This window comes from Pelodiscus sinensis, chromosome 6 (assembly GCF_049634645.1).
Source record: "Pelodiscus sinensis isolate JC-2024 chromosome 6, ASM4963464v1, whole genome shotgun sequence".
In the NCBI taxonomy this organism is placed as follows: Eukaryota; Metazoa; Chordata; order Testudines; family Trionychidae; genus Pelodiscus; species Pelodiscus sinensis.
The window spans coordinates 22,532,025-22,552,572 of record NC_134716.1 but is presented as its reverse complement, the minus strand read 5'-3'; the positions used below and the strand labels follow the sequence as shown (position 1 = coordinate 22,552,572).

The 20,548-nt window shown below is 40.1% G+C and overlaps 1 protein-coding gene across 3 annotated transcripts in view; it reads right to left on the bottom strand.

Annotated features, from left to right (window-relative positions):
* Nucleotides 1-3,689: 3,689 nt before the first annotated feature.
* The window catches only part of TTC39B (tetratricopeptide repeat domain 39B), a 153,672-nt gene continuing 136,813 nt past the window's right edge, over nucleotides 3,690-20,548 (bottom strand). For all 3 annotated transcript variants that reach the window (XM_075931548.1, XM_075931547.1, XM_014570838.3), the window contains 3 exons: nucleotides 16,210-16,327; nucleotides 9,306-9,422; nucleotides 3,690-7,674 (listed from right to left, as the gene is read on the bottom strand). In XM_075931548.1, the coding sequence (XP_075787663.1) occupies nucleotides 7,578-7,674; nucleotides 9,306-9,422; nucleotides 16,210-16,327 (332 nt within the window). In that variant the 3' untranslated portion in view covers nucleotides 3,690-7,577. The remainder of the gene's footprint in view (nucleotides 7,675-9,305; nucleotides 9,423-16,209; nucleotides 16,328-20,548) is intronic.

Sequence of the window (20,548 nt, the reverse complement as noted above, 5' to 3'; positions counted from 1 at the left end):
GAGGACTTAGAGTGTGGAGATGCTGTCTCAGGCTAGCCGAGGGCTGTGCTTAAAGGGTCCCGACCCCCACCCCGGACAGACAGTTCTCAGGGGTGCCCCGCTTGCAAAGCAGTCCCGGGTTGGAGTGCCCGGACTACCCACACTGGGCACATCACAGCACTCGGCCATCATCCCGGCTGCACTTGCCGCAGGCTGCCATCTGGGGAGAGGGGGAAATTGGGGGGCTGCAGGAGAGCTTCCACCCCCAGAAGCCCGCAGAGCCAGCCCAGTCCTCCCCATTGGGGGCTCGTGCCCCATTCCTCCCTCACCTCCTTCCACTTACCCTTCCCTAGCCCCTCTTCTTGATGTACAAAATAAAGATAACGTGTCTTCCAAAATGGAATCTGTCTTTATTGAACAAAACTGGGGGAGACTGGGAAAAGGAGGTGGGAGAGGGGAAGAGAGAGGCTGGGAGAGGGGAGGGCAACTAAAATGATCAGGGGTTGGGAACAGGTCCCATATGAAGAGAGGCTAAAGAGACTGGGACTTTTCAGCTTAGAAAAGAGGAGACGGAGGGGGGACAGGATAGAGGTCTCTAAAAGCAGGAGTTGGGTGGAGAGGGTGCATACAGAAAAGTTCTTCATTAGTTCCCATAAAGAAGGACTAGAGGACACCAAAGGAAAGGAATGGGTAGCAGGCTTCAAACTAGTAACAGAAAGTTCTTCTTCACAAAGCAAAGAGTCAACCTGTGGAACTCCTTGCTGCAGGAGGCTGTGAAGGCTACAACTAGAACAGAGTTTAAAGGGAAGTGAGATCAAGTGATGGAGGTTGGGTCCATGGAGTGCTATTAGCCAGGGGGTAGGAGTGGTGTCCCTGCCCAATGTTTGTGGAAGGCTGGAGAGGGATGGCACGAGACAAATGGCTTCATCACTGTCTTCGGTCCATCCCCTCCAGGGTCCCTAGGGTTGGCCACTGTCGGCAGACAGGCTACTGGGCTAGATGGACCTTTGGTCTGACCCAGGACAGCCATTGTAAGCTCAGGGCTCAGGATCGGGGGTCTCACTGGACCCCCTTGATTCTCTTGCACACCTGCTCCTGGGTGGCCAGGCTGGCAGCTCTCCTGCCCTAGACGGCCACTTTCCTGTGCCTAGTACAAAGATCGTGGACGAGGTCCACGATGTCTGCACTAGCCCAGGCGGGTGCCCGCCTCTTGCGGTCCCGGGCAAGCTCCCAGGAGCCACCAGCCTGGTCCCGGGAAGAGGGGGAGGGCTGGGGGGCATCGGATGGGTGGCTCGATCCGTGCCAGGTGCAGGGTCTGCTGGCTGGGTGCTGGCAGGCTTGCACCTGGCACGGGCACCGTAGCCAGCCCGTGCCCCTTTAAGGGGTCCGGGGCCGGGAGGGGGGCAGACGAGTTTCCCTGGTGTTGGCCAGAGTGGCCACCAGGGAAACCTGGGGAGGGCTAGCCTCCCACTAGTTCGAATTAAGGGGCTACACACCCCTTAATTTGAACTAGCTAGTTCGAACTAGGCTTAATCCTCGTAAAATGAGGTTTTCCTAGTTCGAACTAAGCGCTCCGCTAGTTCGAATTAAGTTCGAACTAGCAGAGCGCTAGTGTAGCGCCTATCAAAATTAATTCGAACTATCGTCCGTTAGTTCGAATTAACTTAGTGTAGACATACCCTTTGTCTAAAATCATTACAGTATCTGAATTGCGATTAAGAATCCAATAAAAAGTATAAATTCATTATTTATCAATCTCCCAATTCTGTGACATCTGCAATCTTATCAGTGAAGTTTTTATGCTTTATTCCAGGTCTTTGATAAACACTGTAAAATTGCAGGACCAAGAACTGATCCCCATAGTTTTCCACTTAGGTTGGACCTCGAAAAACAGGGGACTCCCTCGTCTGGCAACATCTGTGGTCCAGCAGGGAGCTGCAGTGGCAAGAGGCATGGCTGTTTGGAGCCTCTGGGACTGGGGCTGGAGCCCTGGTAGCACAGCTGAGGCTGTGGCAGCCCCAGTAGTGGGGCTGGGGATGCGGCAGTCATGACAGCCCCAGTGGTGAGGCCAAGAGACGCTGCAGTCTGGGCTGCTGGGGCCACAGCAGCACGGCAGCCTGGCGGGCGGAGGAGGGGAGGCAGACTGGGGGCTGGTAGCAGGAGACCTCCCCGTAGTCCGGCAAATTCCCTTGTTCAGAACCAGTCAGATCCTGAGGATGCTGGACCAGAGAGGTCCAATCTGTAGTAACTAATTCCCCATTTATGGTTTAATTCTTTATTAACTCATCCCTCTATCACCAACTCCATTAGCTTGCCAGGGATCACTGTCATGCTGACAGGCTTATAATTATTTGATCATCCTGTTTATTCTTTTTAAAGCTTTGGCACAACATTAACTTCCTCCAATCTTCTGGGACTCTGCCAGTGTTTTAAAAGTTATTGAAAAACCAATCTCCTCAGCCTGCTCTCTTAAAAAAAAAATCAACAAGTCCAAAAGTTTTAAGTCTAACTTTAGTAGTTGCAATTTAACATCATCCTGAGATGCCAGTGAAATGGAAAGTATATTGTAATCACCATAAGATGATGATTTCCTTCCTCCCCCCCCCAAATATAGACATGAATGAAGGCATCCTGAGTTTCCCTAACCATTGGATCTTCCTTCTCCCACTAAGGCTATAATTACTAATGCTCTATCAATTAAAACAGTTTAGAAAGATACATATGGCATCAGTGGCATTAGTTGCACATGTGGCAAATCTAAAAAGTAAACCAAGATCTTATTTCTAATGTTTATGCCTTAACCATTCAATGTTGCTTCCTTTATTCTTTTCAATGAAACATAAAATATACTATAATTACAAGGCGTAAATCATGATAAACATATCTTAAATATAATAAGGAACATATAGCTGCCATCTTGACAGTCTGCCAAGTTAACTAACAAAAATTCTGAAAACTAATAGAATTTACTGATTGGAAAGTCTCCTGCCCTTTCTCTTGCATCTAGATATTGAATAACATTTCCTATGACTCAAATCATGCCATCAGGGACTAACTGCGAGGAAGTATCATTAAAATGACAACTGTCACTGAAATATCAGAATTTTGCATAGTTATAGAGATAATTAACCACATTAGATATAATTTAAAACTTTTGAATATTTATTTTTCTAAAAATATATATTGCTGAAGCCAAATTCTGCTTCAACGTAGGTGAAAAAGGTAGAATTTAGCTATTGTTTAATAAGACAGGGACCTACAGGAGTCAGGTGCCTAATTTTCACTGAATTTAAGTTCTTTTGAACATCCTAGCCTACATTATTTAGCTATCTAAACTATTATCATTAATCACAAGAGTTTTCCCTTAATTGCACATGTTTTACAGGTATTCTTTGAAATCTAAATCTTCAGCAACTGACAATCTTTTTTTAAAAAAGCACTTCCTTTTTTCCCATTCAATCTCTCCTCTCCTAAAGATTTTCTCTAGAACATGCAAATTAGCAGGTAGTGTTGGTAAGTAGCAGTTGTGAGCATGAACTGGTGTTTTAACACATCAGTGTTGTCTCTGGTCACATTTTCTATACAGGTACTGATAATGCTCAGCTGTTAGTTGTTAATGAACAACAAACGTCCTGGGCCAAATTCTGCTCTCAGTTACATCAATATGAATCTGGAATAACTCAACTGAAATCAGAATCTGACCTACTGTGTCAGTGTGAATTAGTTTATTTATACATACTTTCAATAACAAAGATACTTCATTCTTTTACCATTCTCGGTTCAATATCTTGAATATATGCAAACCCTAATAATTTCAAAAGCAAGAAAATAGCACTACCAGTGCAAATGAAAAAAAAAGTCTGCATTGAACTACGCAGTACAAGAGTTGACAATAACAAAAATGCATTAACTGTCAAGACCAGTAGTAAAACAGAGATGCAACTGAAGTTCTGTTAACACGTATAGGAATTGATTATTTTAATCTGTATTCTTTAGTTGGCAAAATGTTCTAAAAACATACAACAAAATCTAATTATTACATATTCCTCTGGCCATGAGGTATAAATAAATACCGCCACTGCCCATATACATTACAGCAACATATATAAACATAATTCCTTAATAAGCTTTCTCCTAAAATGTGTTTTTTTTATAGTTTCCATTTAAAAAGTGGCAATCCGGTGCTTAAAAAAATAACAATGCATTACATATAAACAACCCTTCACCGACAGAATGAACCCTCAAACAGTAAGCATAAACATAGTATTTTTACTAATAATTTCAATGCAAAAAATTCCTGAATCAAGTGAAACTTTACCTTATTATTAACTTGCTTTCCTTTAAAAAAAGTCACACATCTTCGGTCACTTTAAGGATGATGATTACTTTTGTCATAATGCTACCATTAATGCTGAGCCCTGCTGTCTAAACAAAGGGCCTAATTGTGTCTTTGGACATGTGTATATATTGCCTACTGAAATGATTGCAAGTTGCATCTTTGGAGTACATGCTCAGCTTTGCTCAGAGACATTAAAGTCTCAAATTCAAGAATACTATTGACATGGGCAACTGAGGTGAAGATCTTGAAAATAAGGAGACTAAAACTGTATTATAATTAACACCCAACACCGATTTTCATCATAATTCTCTGAGCCATGAACCTCATTGCCTAACTTGGGGATGATGTACAAATTATAATGGAATCACAATGGGCTACCTCAGGCCAACTCAATTGGAAGCTGCTGCATCCTTCCTACCAGCCCTGCTGGAGCTTGCATTTACATTTTCTACTATCAATGAGTACAAATGAACGTTCTGGAATGATGGAAGGCCTGCTCCCTCAAGAGTCTAAAACAAGTAAACTAAGAATTTAGCAAGGAGAACCTGTAAATGGCAGTTATATTAGATGTCTAAGGGCATCAAAACAAACACAGGTTGAACCTCTTTAGTCTGGCACCCCGGAACCTGACCAATGCCAAACCAGAGCGACAGATCAATACTGTCTAGCAGCATTACCAACACTTCCACTGCTTACTGGGCTCTTAGAAGAAATTTATGGGTAAATTAAGAGCTAAATAGTGGCACAGAACACTGAGAACCAGGACTTCGGACATAAAAAAATCTTTATGGGACTGTGAGAAACTTGGCTCCACCCATGATAAAATGAACATCCAGCTAACTAAAATCATGCTGGATCATGGATGTTGCTGAACCAGAGTGCTGGACTAGCGAGTTTCAACCTGTACAAAATTTTCTGTGCTGACTATTTTGTGTGTGCATTATATATGGCTGCCTCCAACAAGAGGCTATTAGAAAAAAAAAGCTATTTTAATAAAAAAAAATCACAAGCACAATTTCACTGGGGAAAATAAGTTATGTTAACTTTAAACGCCTTCATTGAAGAAACTGGGGAGGTTTCCTTGTATCCCTGCAACTGATATTACTACTAATAGGATGCATGTGCCTAAATACTCTGGAACAGGCTGTATCATAATACATACTACACATTTAAAGAAATGTCCTCCTTCCTGATGTAGTAAATTGTTTACAATTATGAATTCTGACTCTGGCAACTTCTCCATAAACTGTACTTATTGAAAACTGTCTTGCTCTCCATCCTGAAATACCACACTCACTTTGCGTCATTCTATTCAGTTAGCTATCTAACTGGTTTGCCATAAAGAACATGCCCGTGCTTTCCCAGCATTGTTCTCACTTTCAAACAAAAGTTGAGACAATGCTTGTCTTAGTTCTGGAGTGCAAATTAAATTGTCGATAAGATTTAAGCAGCTTGCAGAACTTTTTAAAAGGATTGTCTTATCTTATTTCCCATAACTTCTGCAACTGATTGTAAAAAAATCATACATGTAAATGAGGTATGGCAAAGGAGAGTAGGGAAACAGAGGCTCAGGTAATAGCCATTATGCATACTCTCAATCTGAGTTGTTAAAATTAGCAGAATTTAGCTCTGGTGTAACTGAACTGAAACAAAGAGTTACACAGAGATGACCATGATGCAGTTTCAAGATAACAGATGCATTCTGGTAGTAAGTACCATTTAAATGTTTAGGGTATGATCTGCAAACATCTACATGCATAGTTCTACTGAATTGTACATATAAGTACAATTGTCATGTTTGCAGGGTCAGGCTCTAAGGCTATGTCTACACTGCCCCCATTTTGCACAAAACATATGCAAATGTGGTGAAGCTTGGAATATCGCTATGCCTCATTTGCATAATTAATAAGGCTCCGTTTTTGTGCAAAAAAACCCCTCTTGTGCAAGAACCATTCTTCCTGAAAAAAATGCGGAAGAATGGCTCTTGTAAAAGAGGGGTTTTTGCGCAAAAGCCTCTTGTGCAAAAACAGAGCCTTGTTAATAATGCAAATGAGGCACAATGATATTCCATCCTTCACCTCATTTGTATTTTTTTTGCACAAAATGGGGGCAATGTAGACAGCCTCAATGTCTAAATCAAATCCCACTGGAGTTAATTGAAGTCTTTCAATTCATTGATTTCAAAAGGCTTTGGCTCAGGCCTCACATCTAAGGCAAAGCTCTTAGAACCGTGCTATTTCCTCAGATAGCGGATTCTTTACCGTTGCTACAGCTCTGAAAATTCCTTTGTCTAGAATCGTACATTTATGTTTAACTAAAAGTTTGCCAACACCTAAGAAGGTCTAAGAAGAGAAAACGACATCTTAAAAAATCTTCTAGTAAGACCAACCACAAAATGTATATTAAATATTTTTAATTAAACTTTAAATGCCATTAAAAACCACTAACTGAAGAGGTATTAATTAAGAATTTTTTAAACTGTCATTTCCTTTCCTCTCCCTGACATTAAGTCACACACAGTGATTTATTTGTATATTCATGTGTAATTGACTGAAACCCAGTAAGTGTGGGAAGGACTCACTGCAATCACTTATTTGGAATGAAACATAGCATTGGAAGGCAACTATAACTATGGCTGTACCTAACTTTGTCTTGAAGGAGATTGTAAAAATATTTCACTGAAGACAAAAATTAGCATTCTTGAGGGGAATGTAAGTCCGTCATAATTATTTGGCTGAAAATTATTATTTCTTTGATACACAAATTTTCATTTCAGATGTTTGCCCAATATGTGACTGAGGCTACCAGCAGCCAACAAGTGTGTTCCAGGGTCACAAAGATCCTAACAAGTGCATTGCAGAAAATCAGTTTCCCATGGAATGCTGAAACTATGACTTAGAATCATCAAACAGCTTCACTGCAGAAACAATATTAGTTTTCACATTAAAAAATACAGTGTTTGAATGAGAATTTATTGCACCAGCAACTGGCTTTTAAAATATACCCCATTCAAGTTAAACATTAAATTAATTATTTTATCAAACAAAATATAAGGTCTTTCTTTAAAGTGTCACACAGAGAAACAGTATATGCAACGTAAGAAAAAACAGCCTAAAAAGATGACAAACATTACATCACAGATGATAGAAAATATAATAATTATTTTCTTTTTCATTAATATACATGATTTTTTAAAAACATTCAACCAAGATTATGGAGACACTTGAATTCATGGAAAAAAGATCACCCTTCAGTTAAGTCAAGGCGTTGAAGCTGGAGTCACTTTCAGGCTGTCAAGTGCTGCATGAATCCTGAAGTGTAACCTAGATTCCATGGAGTATTCTTTATAGTTGTTTCTGCAAACAACAACATTATTTCATCAGCAAAATAATAAAATAATAATAATAATAATACTCATCATCAATCATTTAATCTCTCTACCCTCTACTTTCTTCCCTTTACTTTATATGGTCCTTTTCAATAGCTCTGAGACCTTTATAAAAGGTGAGTCATGTGAACAAAAAACCCCCCCAGCTTATCGGAAAATAGCATGCTAGTACACTGCTGAAAAAGATGTGGCCAGCCTCAAAACCCAGTACTCAGAGTGTCAGTGTACAGAAACCAATGAAAAATCCAAAGTACCCAGCAAGGTATATTAAATGCTATTATGAGGATCCAAAACCTTTTTAACTAGGAATGTTAGGTTTGAAACGTTTTTAGGAAGACACCAGTGATTACATATACAATTTAGACACTTAACTTGTTTTTATAAAAACATTAATGAGTAGTTGTTCCTCCAGCATATACACTAAGTAATTGGGTTGCTCTGAGGGACTCTGGGGGGTAGAAGGAGGGAATAAGAGAAAAATAGGCGGTGAATAGATACATGTAGTCAGCTCCCATAGTTGCTCCACCCATCCTTACTCAGCCCATGAACTCCTCCCCTGCAACATGTAGGGCAGGCATGTGCAAAGTCCGGTCCGCGGGCCAATTGCGGCCCGTGTTCTGGTTTAATACGGCCCCACAGGTAATTTGGCAATATCTATCTTTTATGGCCCCCAACGAATCCATATGTATTGAGATGAATACGTTGTAAAATCTCAGTTAATGTCAGTTGATCTAAATCAGTTATAAATATATTTGGACACAACATATATACTTGGTGTTATGTTCCTGTTCATATTTTTTGAACTTAAAAGTTGACAGACAACCTTTATTACCAATAATATGTAATGTACTTTACAATGTTCCTGACATATATTTCAGCTTCCTGGATTTTTTTTTCATCTGGCCTTCAGATATGAAAGGCAGAGTGATTTAACACCTGTTTAGATTTGTCATCCATGTGACGAAATGAAAAGTATGCCGTTTGCAATAAACTTTGCATAAAATAGTTAATTTGCATTTAATTTTAATGGTTCAAAGAATGTCAGGCAAAATGGTCGGCCCTCACGCATGTTTACTTCATCAAATCTGGCCCTCTTTGAAAAAAGTTTGGACACCCCTGATGTAGGGAGACCCATTAAATTGCTCTCTATGACATGCAGGAGGTATGGATCACATACACAGACTCTCCAACTCTCCTCATGCGCCAGGCAGCAGAGCTTTGTCTAGAGCCTCGCACCCATAAGTTTGAGAGGGAAGGAGACAGATTTTTACCCTTAATACTGGTGTGGTTCAATTCAGCATACGATGTGTGAAACACATGGCAAATTAGATGTACTCTATCAAAGAATTAACTTTAAAACTTTAAAAATTCAACTTTATTGAAAAATATTTTCTAGGTTTTAAATATGGAGTATAATATATAATGTATCATTGTGCAAGCTGCAAGTGCAGTTTTGTAGTAACTGTAATGTTGCTTTATCTGATTATTGTGAAATTATTTTTAAAAAGATGAAGAGAGGGAGATTCCTCTGTTGCTTGGAGTGCTTCACTCATTCTGAATCTTAAACAGTGTACAGAGACAAACATGAACTCTACTTACTTTGCAGTTTCTATATATCTTATTGCTTTCTCTCTCTGGTCCTGCTGTTTGTATAGAAGTCCCAATTCATACAGACTGAATGGCACCAAATAGTTATCATATTTTATCTGCTTCTCACTAAGAAACCAAAGATATGAAATTAATTAAATATAATAATTAAACTTGAAACATATGTCGCATGGTAGTTATATTATTATTAATTTACGTGTCGAGTATACTCCCACCCTGGTTAAAGCTCCTGAGTCATATTTGAACACCTGCCTAAATTCCAAAAGTGCTGAGCAGTGAATAGCTTCCTCTGACTTCAGTGAGAGTTTGAGTATCTTTACTACCAGGCAAACACTTAATAATGGTTTTAGAAGCCTAACTTTAGGCTCCAAGGGTAAGTCTACTTTGCCACTTTATTGTGCTGCAACTTTCTGGCTCAGATGTGTGAAAAAACACACATAACCCTGAGGACAGCGAGTTACAGCGCTGTAAAGCTCTAGTGTAAACAGGCTCCCAATGCTGTTAGCTACTCCCCTCATGGAGGCAGTTTCATAGGCACTGGGAGAGCTCTCTTCCAGCACTCCTACCATGGCCACACTTTCACTTTAAAGTACGGCTATGGCTGCACATTATAAAAATGAAGGCTTTAGAGGCTTAGTCAAGACAACAAAGAAAGTCGATTCCTGTTCATTCGATTGGATACATAATGATTGATCGTCATCTTTCCTAAGACTATAATCACCACTCAATGAATTGATTCCTTCAACTGCATCAATCCAAAGATCACCAAGGTTCACCAGCAAATTACATCAAATTACACAGGCAGAAAACTAGAACATTAATGGAACAAAATCCAGTTTGTGTCCCTCTTTCAATCACAAAAGAATTTTTATGTGACTACTCTATGCAATAAAAGAAGGAGACAGAACTGTTTACTCCCCTACCACCATCAAAGCTGACAGAACTAACAAAATCATCGCCGACATAACTATTTGCTGTAGTGAATTGGCTAAATCAACCTAAACTGCATACTACAAACCCTGGACTCAAGGACTGAACTTTGGAATAACTCTCACCCTGTGTTGGAGATAAGATTAATTTTTCATAGGAGAAACTCAATGACAGAAGAAACCTGGAAATGGACTAAATGGCATTAGGAATGTAAGAATTTAACTGGTTAACCAATAACCTGATGCTTATTGGCTCCTGTTAACAGTTACATTGTGCAATTCTGTCAGGGTGCAGAGGCCAGGAGCCAGCAACAGAGAGTCTCTCCCCACCCCACCAGCCCCTTCAGTTAACCATGTAACTAACAGAATTTTGATTGGTTATATAGTTAATATTTTTACACAATTTTTACATCCCTCGATGGCATTGAGAAAACCCAGGCAAAGCTCAGACCCTGAACATACAATGAAAGCCTAAGGAATATTCCAGATAACACCAGCCAAAGACATGTGTGTCCTGGCACGAGATTATCTATATTCTTATGGAAATATATTTATGAATATGCATAACTGGAAAATACTTTATACAAATACTCTGTGTAAGGTATCATTTGAAAAGTTATAATCTACTGAATAGGATTTTCCCATTTTGTATGCATGTACCATTTCTGTATCTGAAATTAGGAATATTGTCTGTAGATTTATTATCAATGTGTTCATGTTGGAAAAGGCCTATTGCCAGCCTATCAGGAATGACAGTAAAGAAGCAGACACAGAGCTAATGGCTCATGAGCAAGAAACAATTGAGTGGGGGAGAAATGCCTTGCTGCAGCCCTGCTACACTGTTACTGACTCATGGACTCTGGCATCACATGTGACCAGTAGCCTAGGCAGGGGAAGGCCTTGCGTTCCCAAATTGCCAGGCATGGCCCCGCCCACACTCTACCCCCAGAATACCTGCTGTAGGCATTCTAGGAGCAGAGTGTTGCTGCCAGGACAGGGAGACTGGAGCTGCATGCCCTCCTCCCTCACCAGTGCTCTGGGGCTCGAGCCATGTCACACCCCCTCCTCCTTCCCTGGTGCTCTGGGCTGGGGAGACTGGAGCCGCGCTCCATGCCCTCCTTTCTCTCCTGGTGCTCTGGGGCTGGGGCGAGCTTGTGCCCATCTGCTCCTCTCCCCTCCTGTGGTGGTGGTGGTGGGGGGGGGGGTGATGAGGGGGCAGGGCCTCGGCAGAAGTGGCCAGGGACCAAAATTATTATAAGAATCAAGCTGTGAACTCATTCTGGGGAGAAAGTCAAGGAGAGAGGAGCAACCAGAGTTTACCTTCTCTATGAAGGGTCTGGTAAAGGCAGGACGGAGAGAACCACAAGAAACAGACCAGGCTCCTGTGGAGGGCCTTAAGATATGACCAATAAGAAGTAGTAAGATCCCTGAGGGAAGCTGCTGGAGTCCCCAAGGAAGGTAGGCAGTGGGGAAACCTTCTGGGAAGAAGCAGCCTAGAAGAATACTGCAGAGCCCAAGAGTAAGGGCAAAGAGAAGAGAACTTCAATGTAGTCCAAGAGAGGTAGAAAAATTATTAGTTTATATATTTATTTCCATTTACACTTCTATTGTTACTCTGAAGGGAACTGACCTTAAAAAGTAACCTTGCTGATGGGCCAGGCAAACCGATAGGCCAGCATAGGGTCAAAGAAGTAGACAATAGTGGGGCACTAGAAATGACAAATCATGCAACAACCCACATCGACACCAGGAAGTGATACTGTGAGAGTGCAAATGACTATACCCTGCTAATTGATGGGAGGTCGGCAAAGGAAAACTGTGTCCACTACTGCTGTGAGATAAGTAGCAGTCAAACAAAAGGAGCACAAGAGTGAACCTAAATAATGGAAAAATCCTGGATAGTTACTTGTTATCAACATGTGAGAAGAAACCCAGAAGAAGTCCTTGCTGATAGAAACAGAGCCATGGAATCAGATACATTATTGTTTGGGTAATTCAAATGTTTAAGAAAATAAATGTATCTTTTGTATAACGGATGAAGATGATCCTTAAACACATCAATTAATCATCATAACACTCTTTTAAGATATCCAATATATTGAATTATTCTGATCAGATAAGTGTGTGGCATCAGATAAGAGCACATTACTATAAGTAGCTCACTGAATCACAGAAAATTGTAAAATGGCTTTAAACCAGTCCTTCTAGATTATTATAATTTTTTAAATTGCTGCTATTACTTGTATTTTACATTATCAATGTTCACACTAAAATCACTATGACTTCACAAATTCAAAATTCGTTTTCCATAGCTTTGACTTATTTTTTACATCTTTACAAAACAACATAAACGAAAAAAGGAAATCAAATGTACATTCGACCTCTCCCCCCATCCCCTTAACTAAACTAATTTTATTTTATGGAAATATTAAGAAATGCTATAGATCAGTGGTTCTCAGCCTTTCCAGATTACCCTTCCAGGAAGTCTGATTTTCCTTGCATACTCCATGTTTCACCTACCTTAAGAACTACTTGTTTACAAAACCAGACTTAATACAAAAAATATTTAAATGTAAAAAGCACAGTATTATTGAAAAATTGCCTATTTTTACCACAAAAAAAATCAATTGAAATATATATATTGTACTTAATTTCAGTGTATACTAGATAGATCAGTATAAATTATGAGAACCACTCCTATAGATTAGAGAAGTCTTTATTTTATACCTAAGGTATTGCATATGGGATTAGGTAGCTATCCAACTTACTAGTTTCCTGAAACTGACCTTCATTGTGTTACAGCAGTGGTTTAACTTGCAGTGAAAACTTTAAGGGGAAACTGTATTCACAAACAGTTGAATCTCACACTTTGTACTTTGCTTTTGCTGGGATCGCTACTGTTACAGTATCAAGAGAAAAATGAGTAGTCCTGTAGCCCCCTAGAGACTAACAAATATACTGTATATGTAGCATCATGAGCTTTTGTGGGCAAAACCCACTTCTTTAGGTGAGAAGATCTTGAGTAGCAAGAGAAGCATATCTAGAGTGGAACACGGAGAGGGACTACAGGAGTCACCTGTCTTTGGGTAGGGATCAAGGCTCCCTGTAAGCTGCGTGCCCGCGCAGCCCTTTTCTAAGCCCCATGCAGAGGTTCAGAGCTCCCTGCACAGGCAGAGAGCTCAGCTGATCGGGTTGGAGGGTGGGGCAGACACTTGCTCCCTCACAGTGGAGGAGCAGCAGCAGCTGTTGTCTGTTGTACTGGCTCCAGCCTCTACTTCAGTCCTCCCTAATCCCCTCCCCACCTCCCTCTAATCAGGGAGGAAGTAAGTACATGGGGGATCATGTGACCCACATTGTGCTGAAGCTACTGGCTGAAAGGAAAGAGGGATCTGTGCTACGTTGCCCACCACAGGACACGTGGAAAAAGCTGGGTAAGTTACAGGTGCTGCCAGATGGGATCAGCTTTTTTGCCTCTTTCCCAAATCCTTCCCTGCCCTGTGAACTGCTAACACAGCAGCAGCCTCCCCCGCTTTCTGCTTCTCCCCTAGTCCTCCCGTTGGGGAACTGGCTGGGCATTATAGTGGCTACTGCATCAGAACTGGTTGGACACTACAGTTCTAAGCTAACACACCCATCAGCATAAGGGTACGTCTAGACTACATGCCTCTGTCGCCAGAGGCATGTAGATTAGGCTACCAGACATAGTAAAATGAAGCGGCGATTTAAATAATCGCCGCTTCATTTAAATTTACATGGCTGCCGCGCTGAGCCGACAAACAGCTGATCAGCTGTTTGTCGGCTCAGCGCGATAGTCTGGACGCGCGGGTGTCGACATCAAAGGTATTTGTCGACCACCCAGGTATACCTCCTGGGATGAGGTTTACCTGGGTGGTCGACAAATACCTTTGATGTCGACACCAGCGCGTCCAGACTATCACGCTGAGCCGACAAACAGCTGATCAGCTGTTTGTCGGCTCAGCGCGGCAGCCATGTAAATTTAAATGAAGCGGCGATTATTTAAATCGCCGCTTCATTTTACTATGTCTGGTAGCCTAATCTACATGCCTCTGGCGACAGAGGCATGTAGTCTAGACGTAACCTTACAGGCCCTATTCAGCCAAAAATCTTTCTAATCCTTGAACAAGTATATGCAAATGCAAATCATTCCACTAACATCAATCTTTTCCTGCCGAAAATTGTTTATTTAAATAAAACCCCATTTTCCAAGGAAAAAACGTTTTACATTTTTCAACCAGTCCTAGCCCAAAATCCTGACTGTGCCACAGACACTGTACCCAAGAGAGAATTTTGCAGTCCTTGAAATTAGTTATAACCTAGAGACTATTCTAATGTGCCTTACAAAATGTCTCACTACATCTGTCTGTATTCTGAGATATGGTAGCAGAAGGTCAGACGGGATGGAGAAAGGTGGCAGAGATATTAGAAGCAGACCTAATTTATTCTTTCTTCCAACAAAAATGTTACTAAATATAATAATTTTTGATTTATCATTTGATCTTTGGTCTTTATTAATTAGAACTGAACAAAGATTTTTTCCATTTCTGCAAGTACATGTGCATCAGACCTGCTGACAGGGGGTAACAAAGAGGCAATTGCCCCAGAGCCTGGTGATTTTAAGGGGTCTGGGTTGCTCAGTCCCCTCTGAATGGCCATCAGAGCACCACTCTGTCACTTCATGCAGCTGTGAGGGCTGGGGGAGGAGGGAAGTGTGGCAATCCAGATGACATGGAGGGCTGGCTGGCGCAGCCCCACACCTTCCACCCAAGACCCTGACCCTTATAGGGGCACAGAGCTACCCCCCAGACCTTGCTTGCTTTGGGGCTCACAGCAGCTGTTGGCCCTCCTGATGTGGGTTTTCAAAACTGCACTTCTACAGCATAATAAAACTCTTTTTGGGTGAATTCTCTCCATGATACACACCCTTCTTGAGGAATTATATTTTATGCAGGATATGCCAGGAGTTTTCTGAAGAGACAGAACTGAGTCATCTCCGCAAGTAGTAAATAAGCCCTGGGTTACAGTGTAGCCTCTCTATAGTTTCAGCCTTTGAGGTTGTGGGGCACTTGGACATTAGATCTGAATAAGAGGAACCTTTGTAGCTATTCCCTGTGCTATCTTCAACTGCCTTCCCTATGCTGGTCTATTCAGGACAAACACAGAGCCTACATTCATCCCATACAAGGGTTGAAGTGAATTACAATACAGTTTAAATAGAATAAAAGTCGTCATGTGCACCCTGCATATATGGATGAATTTCATACTGAAGGCTTTTAGCTAAGGTAATGAAGTAACTCATATAGAAGATGATCTGCTTTGTTGTTCAATTTAGCATACTTCTGCTTATTATTTGTACCACAGTAGACTCTATAAGCACCTAACAAGAATTAGTGCCTTATGTTGACTAACAGGTACCACAAAAGACTGTTCTTTGGTGAAGGGACTATCTAAGCTAATGGTACACTCTAAAGATGAAGGGAACCAACAGGCGAACATGTGAAAAAGCAGGTTCCTAACCTGCCTACTTTTGTGGAAGGAAATTAGACTGTTTTGAAAGCCTATTTCTAGTTCACAAATGTATTCTATTTTTGAGTTCTTTTGTTATTTGAAACTCTAACTGAATTTGCAGTTAGCACTTGTGAATTTGCCCTTAGTGAGCTAAATTCAGCTAATAATGTAAATGAGTTTAACTGTTGGCTTGGCTGGAGTTTTGTCTTCCTATACAAGGAAATAGAGCGATTTTGAAGATTAAGCCTTCTTAAATTTAAAGCTGCCACCATTTTTACTGGTGAAATTAAGTATCCAATGTTTTCTTCATTTTACTAATTGCTAAAAATGTCAGTTCTATGCGTATCTAAATAGATTTTCTTCGTTTCTAACATTAATAATCAACTGCTTATATATAACGCTAAAATATTTGGTTACTGTATCTTTATTTTATTTTTTACCTTTGGATAACTTGATTGAAACACAGTTCAGCTTGCAAGAGTCTTCCTAGGTGTTTCAAACAAAGGCCTTTTAGTAACTGCAGCAAACACAGGTCATCTACAAAATATTCAGTGCGACCTTAAAAAAACAACACAGACAAATTTCAGAAATACATATGGAAGTGGAAAAGAAAAGATTAAAAGTATTTGAATTCAGAGATATTGCTATACTTGAAAAGCTTTGCTTTTAAAATTTCACAGCCTCACAAGAACATACATAATCCTCCATAAGAAGTTTGAATACTGCCTACTAAGGAATCCATGAGCAAATTCCATGCATATCACTGCATACACTGATGGAAAGTAAGAAATCAAAATAGTAGACCTGACTCTCCACTATCCTCAATGTTGTGAAGTTATTTAAACCTGTACAGAGTAAACACAAAATCTTATCTAACCAAACTGGAAGCTTTTTACACATACTTTATGCTAGGTACAGGATACTGTAGAATTAGCCCCACTGTAATAAACTGAAACTCTCCCCACTCAGCAAGTTACTATGCAGCAATCAATAGTATCAATCTACTGCCTGGCAAATTGGTGCACTGTAACGTTCCATGTGGATACTGCTACAGTACAGTGAAAGTCCATGAGTATGGCTTAACATAGAATCATAGGACAAAAAGGGACCTTGAGAAGTCATGTAGTCCAGTCCCCTTGCACTCACAGTAGGACTAAGTATTATCTAGATCTAGCAATGGGCAACCTAGGCAAGTGAGGGGGTGCATGCGTGGCCATCCTTCATCTCAGTTGCAAGATAGTTGTAACTAAGATGTTCTCCCAGGATGGTGTAGTTTTGCTAACTGCGCTTATGTACCTAGAATTTGTAGGTGTGCTGATTGAACCATAGCACTTCGATTGGATACAGAGGGAATGCATGGGTCTCACAATGTTGTGTGCAACCAGCATGCACCTCACTTTACGTGGCCTTGCTTTGAGTACATGCCACTTCATTAATAGTGGTAGGAGAAAAATACTATGCAGACAAAAGCCAGCAGAATTGGCAACCCTTTGCATGGGTAATGGCAAACAAAATGTCTCATGAGCCACACTTAGAACCCTGATGGGCCACAGGTTACCCACCACTAATCTAGACCATCCCTGACAGGTGTTTGTCCAAGCTGTTCTTAAAACTCCCAATGATGGAGATTCCAGAGCCTCTCTCAGCAATTTATTCCAGGGCTTAACCACTCTGACAGGACATTTTTCCTAATGTCCAACCTAAACCATTCTTCTTGCAATTTAAGCCCACTTATCCTATCTGCAGAGGTTAAGAAGAACTATTTTTCTCCCTCATCCTTGCGACAACTTTTTATATATCTGAAAACTGTAATGTTTCCTCTCATTCTTCTCTTCTACAAAGGAAGCAAAACCATTTTTTCAATCTTCTCTCACGTTTTCTACACCTCTAATAATTTTGTTGCTCCTATCTGAGATTTCTCCAATTTTTCCATGTCTTTCCTGAAATGTGGTGCCCAGAACTGAACACAATACTCTGGCTGAGGTCTAATCAGTCCATAGTAGGAAGGAAAAGTTACTTCTCATGTCCTGCATACAATACTCGAGCTAATACATCCTAGAATTATATTTGCTTTTATTTTGCAACAGTGTTACACTACAAACTCATATGTTAGCTTTTTATCCACTATGACCTCCAGATCCCTTTCTAAGGTACTCCTTTATAGGCAGCCATTTCCAATTTGTATGTGTACAACTTGATTGTTCCTTCCTAAGTGGAGCACTTTGCATTGCTCCTTATTGAATGTCATCCTATTTACTTCAAACCATTTTTCCGGTTTGTCCAGATCATTTTGAATTGTAATCCTATCCTGAGAACCTGAAAACTCTTCTAGCTTCATATCATTCACAAACTTTATAAATGTACTTTGTATGCCATAATGTAAATAATTGATAAAGATACTGAACAGAACTAGACCCAAAAATGATCCCTGTGAGATCCAACTCATTATGCCCATCCATCTTAACTGTGAATCATTGACTACTCTCTTGGGAGTGGTTTTCCAACCATTTAGGTGTCCACCTTATAGTAGCTCCAAGTAGGTTGTATTTCCATAGTTTATTTATGAGAAGGTCATAAGAGACTGTATCAAAAAGCCTTAAGTCAAGATATATCATATCCACCACCTCCCCTTTTCCCAAAGGTTTGTTACCTTGTCAAAGAAAACTATTAGGTACATTTGACATGATTTGTTCTTGACAAATCTAACAGTGCTAACTGTTACTTATCACCTTATTCTCCTCTAGGTGTTTGCAAATTGATTGCTTAATTATTTGGTCTACTATCTCGCCGCATGCAGAAGCTAAGCTGACTGGTCTGCAATTCCCTAGGTTGTTCTTATTCCCCTTTTTTATAAACAGGCACTATATTTGCCCTTTTCCATTCTTTATGAATCTCTCATTTTTATGACTTTTCAAAGATAATTGTTAATGGCTCAGATATCTTCTTATTCAGTTCCTTGATTATTCTAGGCTGTATTTCATCACACACTGGTGACATGAAGACATCTAGCATGTTTAAGTAATTTTTAACTTGTGCTTTCCTTATTTTAGCCTCTGTTCTGACCTCATTGACACTGGCATTCACTATATGCTAGCTGTCCAGTCACTACTACATTATTGGTGAAAACAAACACACCACTATTTCAAAGGACAGGATGCCATGCTAATCCACATTCCAGGACTTTGACTGTGCTGTAGCTGTCTCCACATGAGATGGTACTGTGTGGCAAGCTGGTGTATTGTAGAGTAACATCCCAGCTTGCGGCACAGTAATTTACTGCATACATTTTTTTTCTTAAAATATCCCACTGTTCCAAATTACCGGTGCACCACTAACAGAGTCAACAACAGGAGTGTTTAACTCTATTGGCTGCCATTGTTTTTTGCACACTCTTCTCTAGAACTCTAAGAAGAGTGAGAAGATATGGTAGTTAAATTGCTGGAAGACATTATTAATGCTCCCACTAGAGGAGTTGCTTTCGCAGAGTTCCAACAAAAAAAAAGATTTATGCAAACAGTGTCTGTGCTGCAGGACCAAAGACATCACATGAAGGAGTTTTCTGAAGTGTTTCAAAAGTAAAGTAATAACAAGTTCAGTCCCCTTTCTTGTTGCCTTGGCTTATAACATGTGTTGGCTACAGCGAAGGAAGGGAAAGAAAACACACATATGGACAAACAGATGGCTGCACATACATTAACAATTCAGGAAGCAAAACACCTTCTCTCAGAACATCTTGTTTACAACTAATTACGAATTCTCTTAGGTTACATAATTTAAAAAAAAAAGATCTGCCAAATAAAACTATACAAACAATTCTAAAAACGTGGAAGACAAAAACAACTTGAAAATAAATATGTTGCATTGCCTTTGGGATTATTTCTGTCTGCTTTTAATATGATTAATTTTGATCCCTTACATCAATGTTTCCCAAATGGTGTTCCGTGGAACCCCAGGGCTCCACAAAGTAAAAATAAGGGTTCAGCAAGAACATTCCATTACAATAACATTTTATAATTTAAAAAAAATTAATAGTGTGTGATTTTTGTTTTTAAATATGTGCAATTAAACTAAATGTTGATCTCATGACCTTGTTTAGCATTTGGTTATTATTATCCTTACTTATTTGTGGTCTACTTTTTCAGCTCCGTATACAGCCAGTCCCCGAGTTACGAACGCGTCGACTTACAACCGTTTGTATTTACGACCAACCTCCTATACAGCTGCTCCCCGAGTTACGAATGAAAACCGCCCTTATGAACAGCACAGCCATACATAAGTGAATGTAATCCGACTTATGAATAGATCAAATTACGATCTAGTGTTTGGTACGTAACTCGTTCGTAAGTCGGGGACCGGCTATATTAGACTGTTATTAGGGGTTCTGCAAAATTCTTTCAAGTTTAAAAGGGTTCCATGGCCAAATAAAATTGGGAAACACTGTATTACATAATGATGCAAAAGTCCATGTTTTTCACTGGCAAGCATATGTAGATAAGGTGAAGTGGGATGTCTATTTTGAATTTTTTTGTAAAACTGAGCAGGGATGAAATATCAAAATCAGGTGGATGTCTATTACAGGGACTGATTTCTTGCAGTTACTGGGGATTTCCTCCCAGAGATAAAAACTAGTCAAAGTGCTACCATTATAACAGCACTTGAAGATCACATGATGTTAATACTGACAGTATTTTACATTATGAATTAAATTATGAATACATTATTTTAGTTTGGGAAAGAATACACAGGAATGATGGTGCATTGATAGACTCTCTCTGCAGC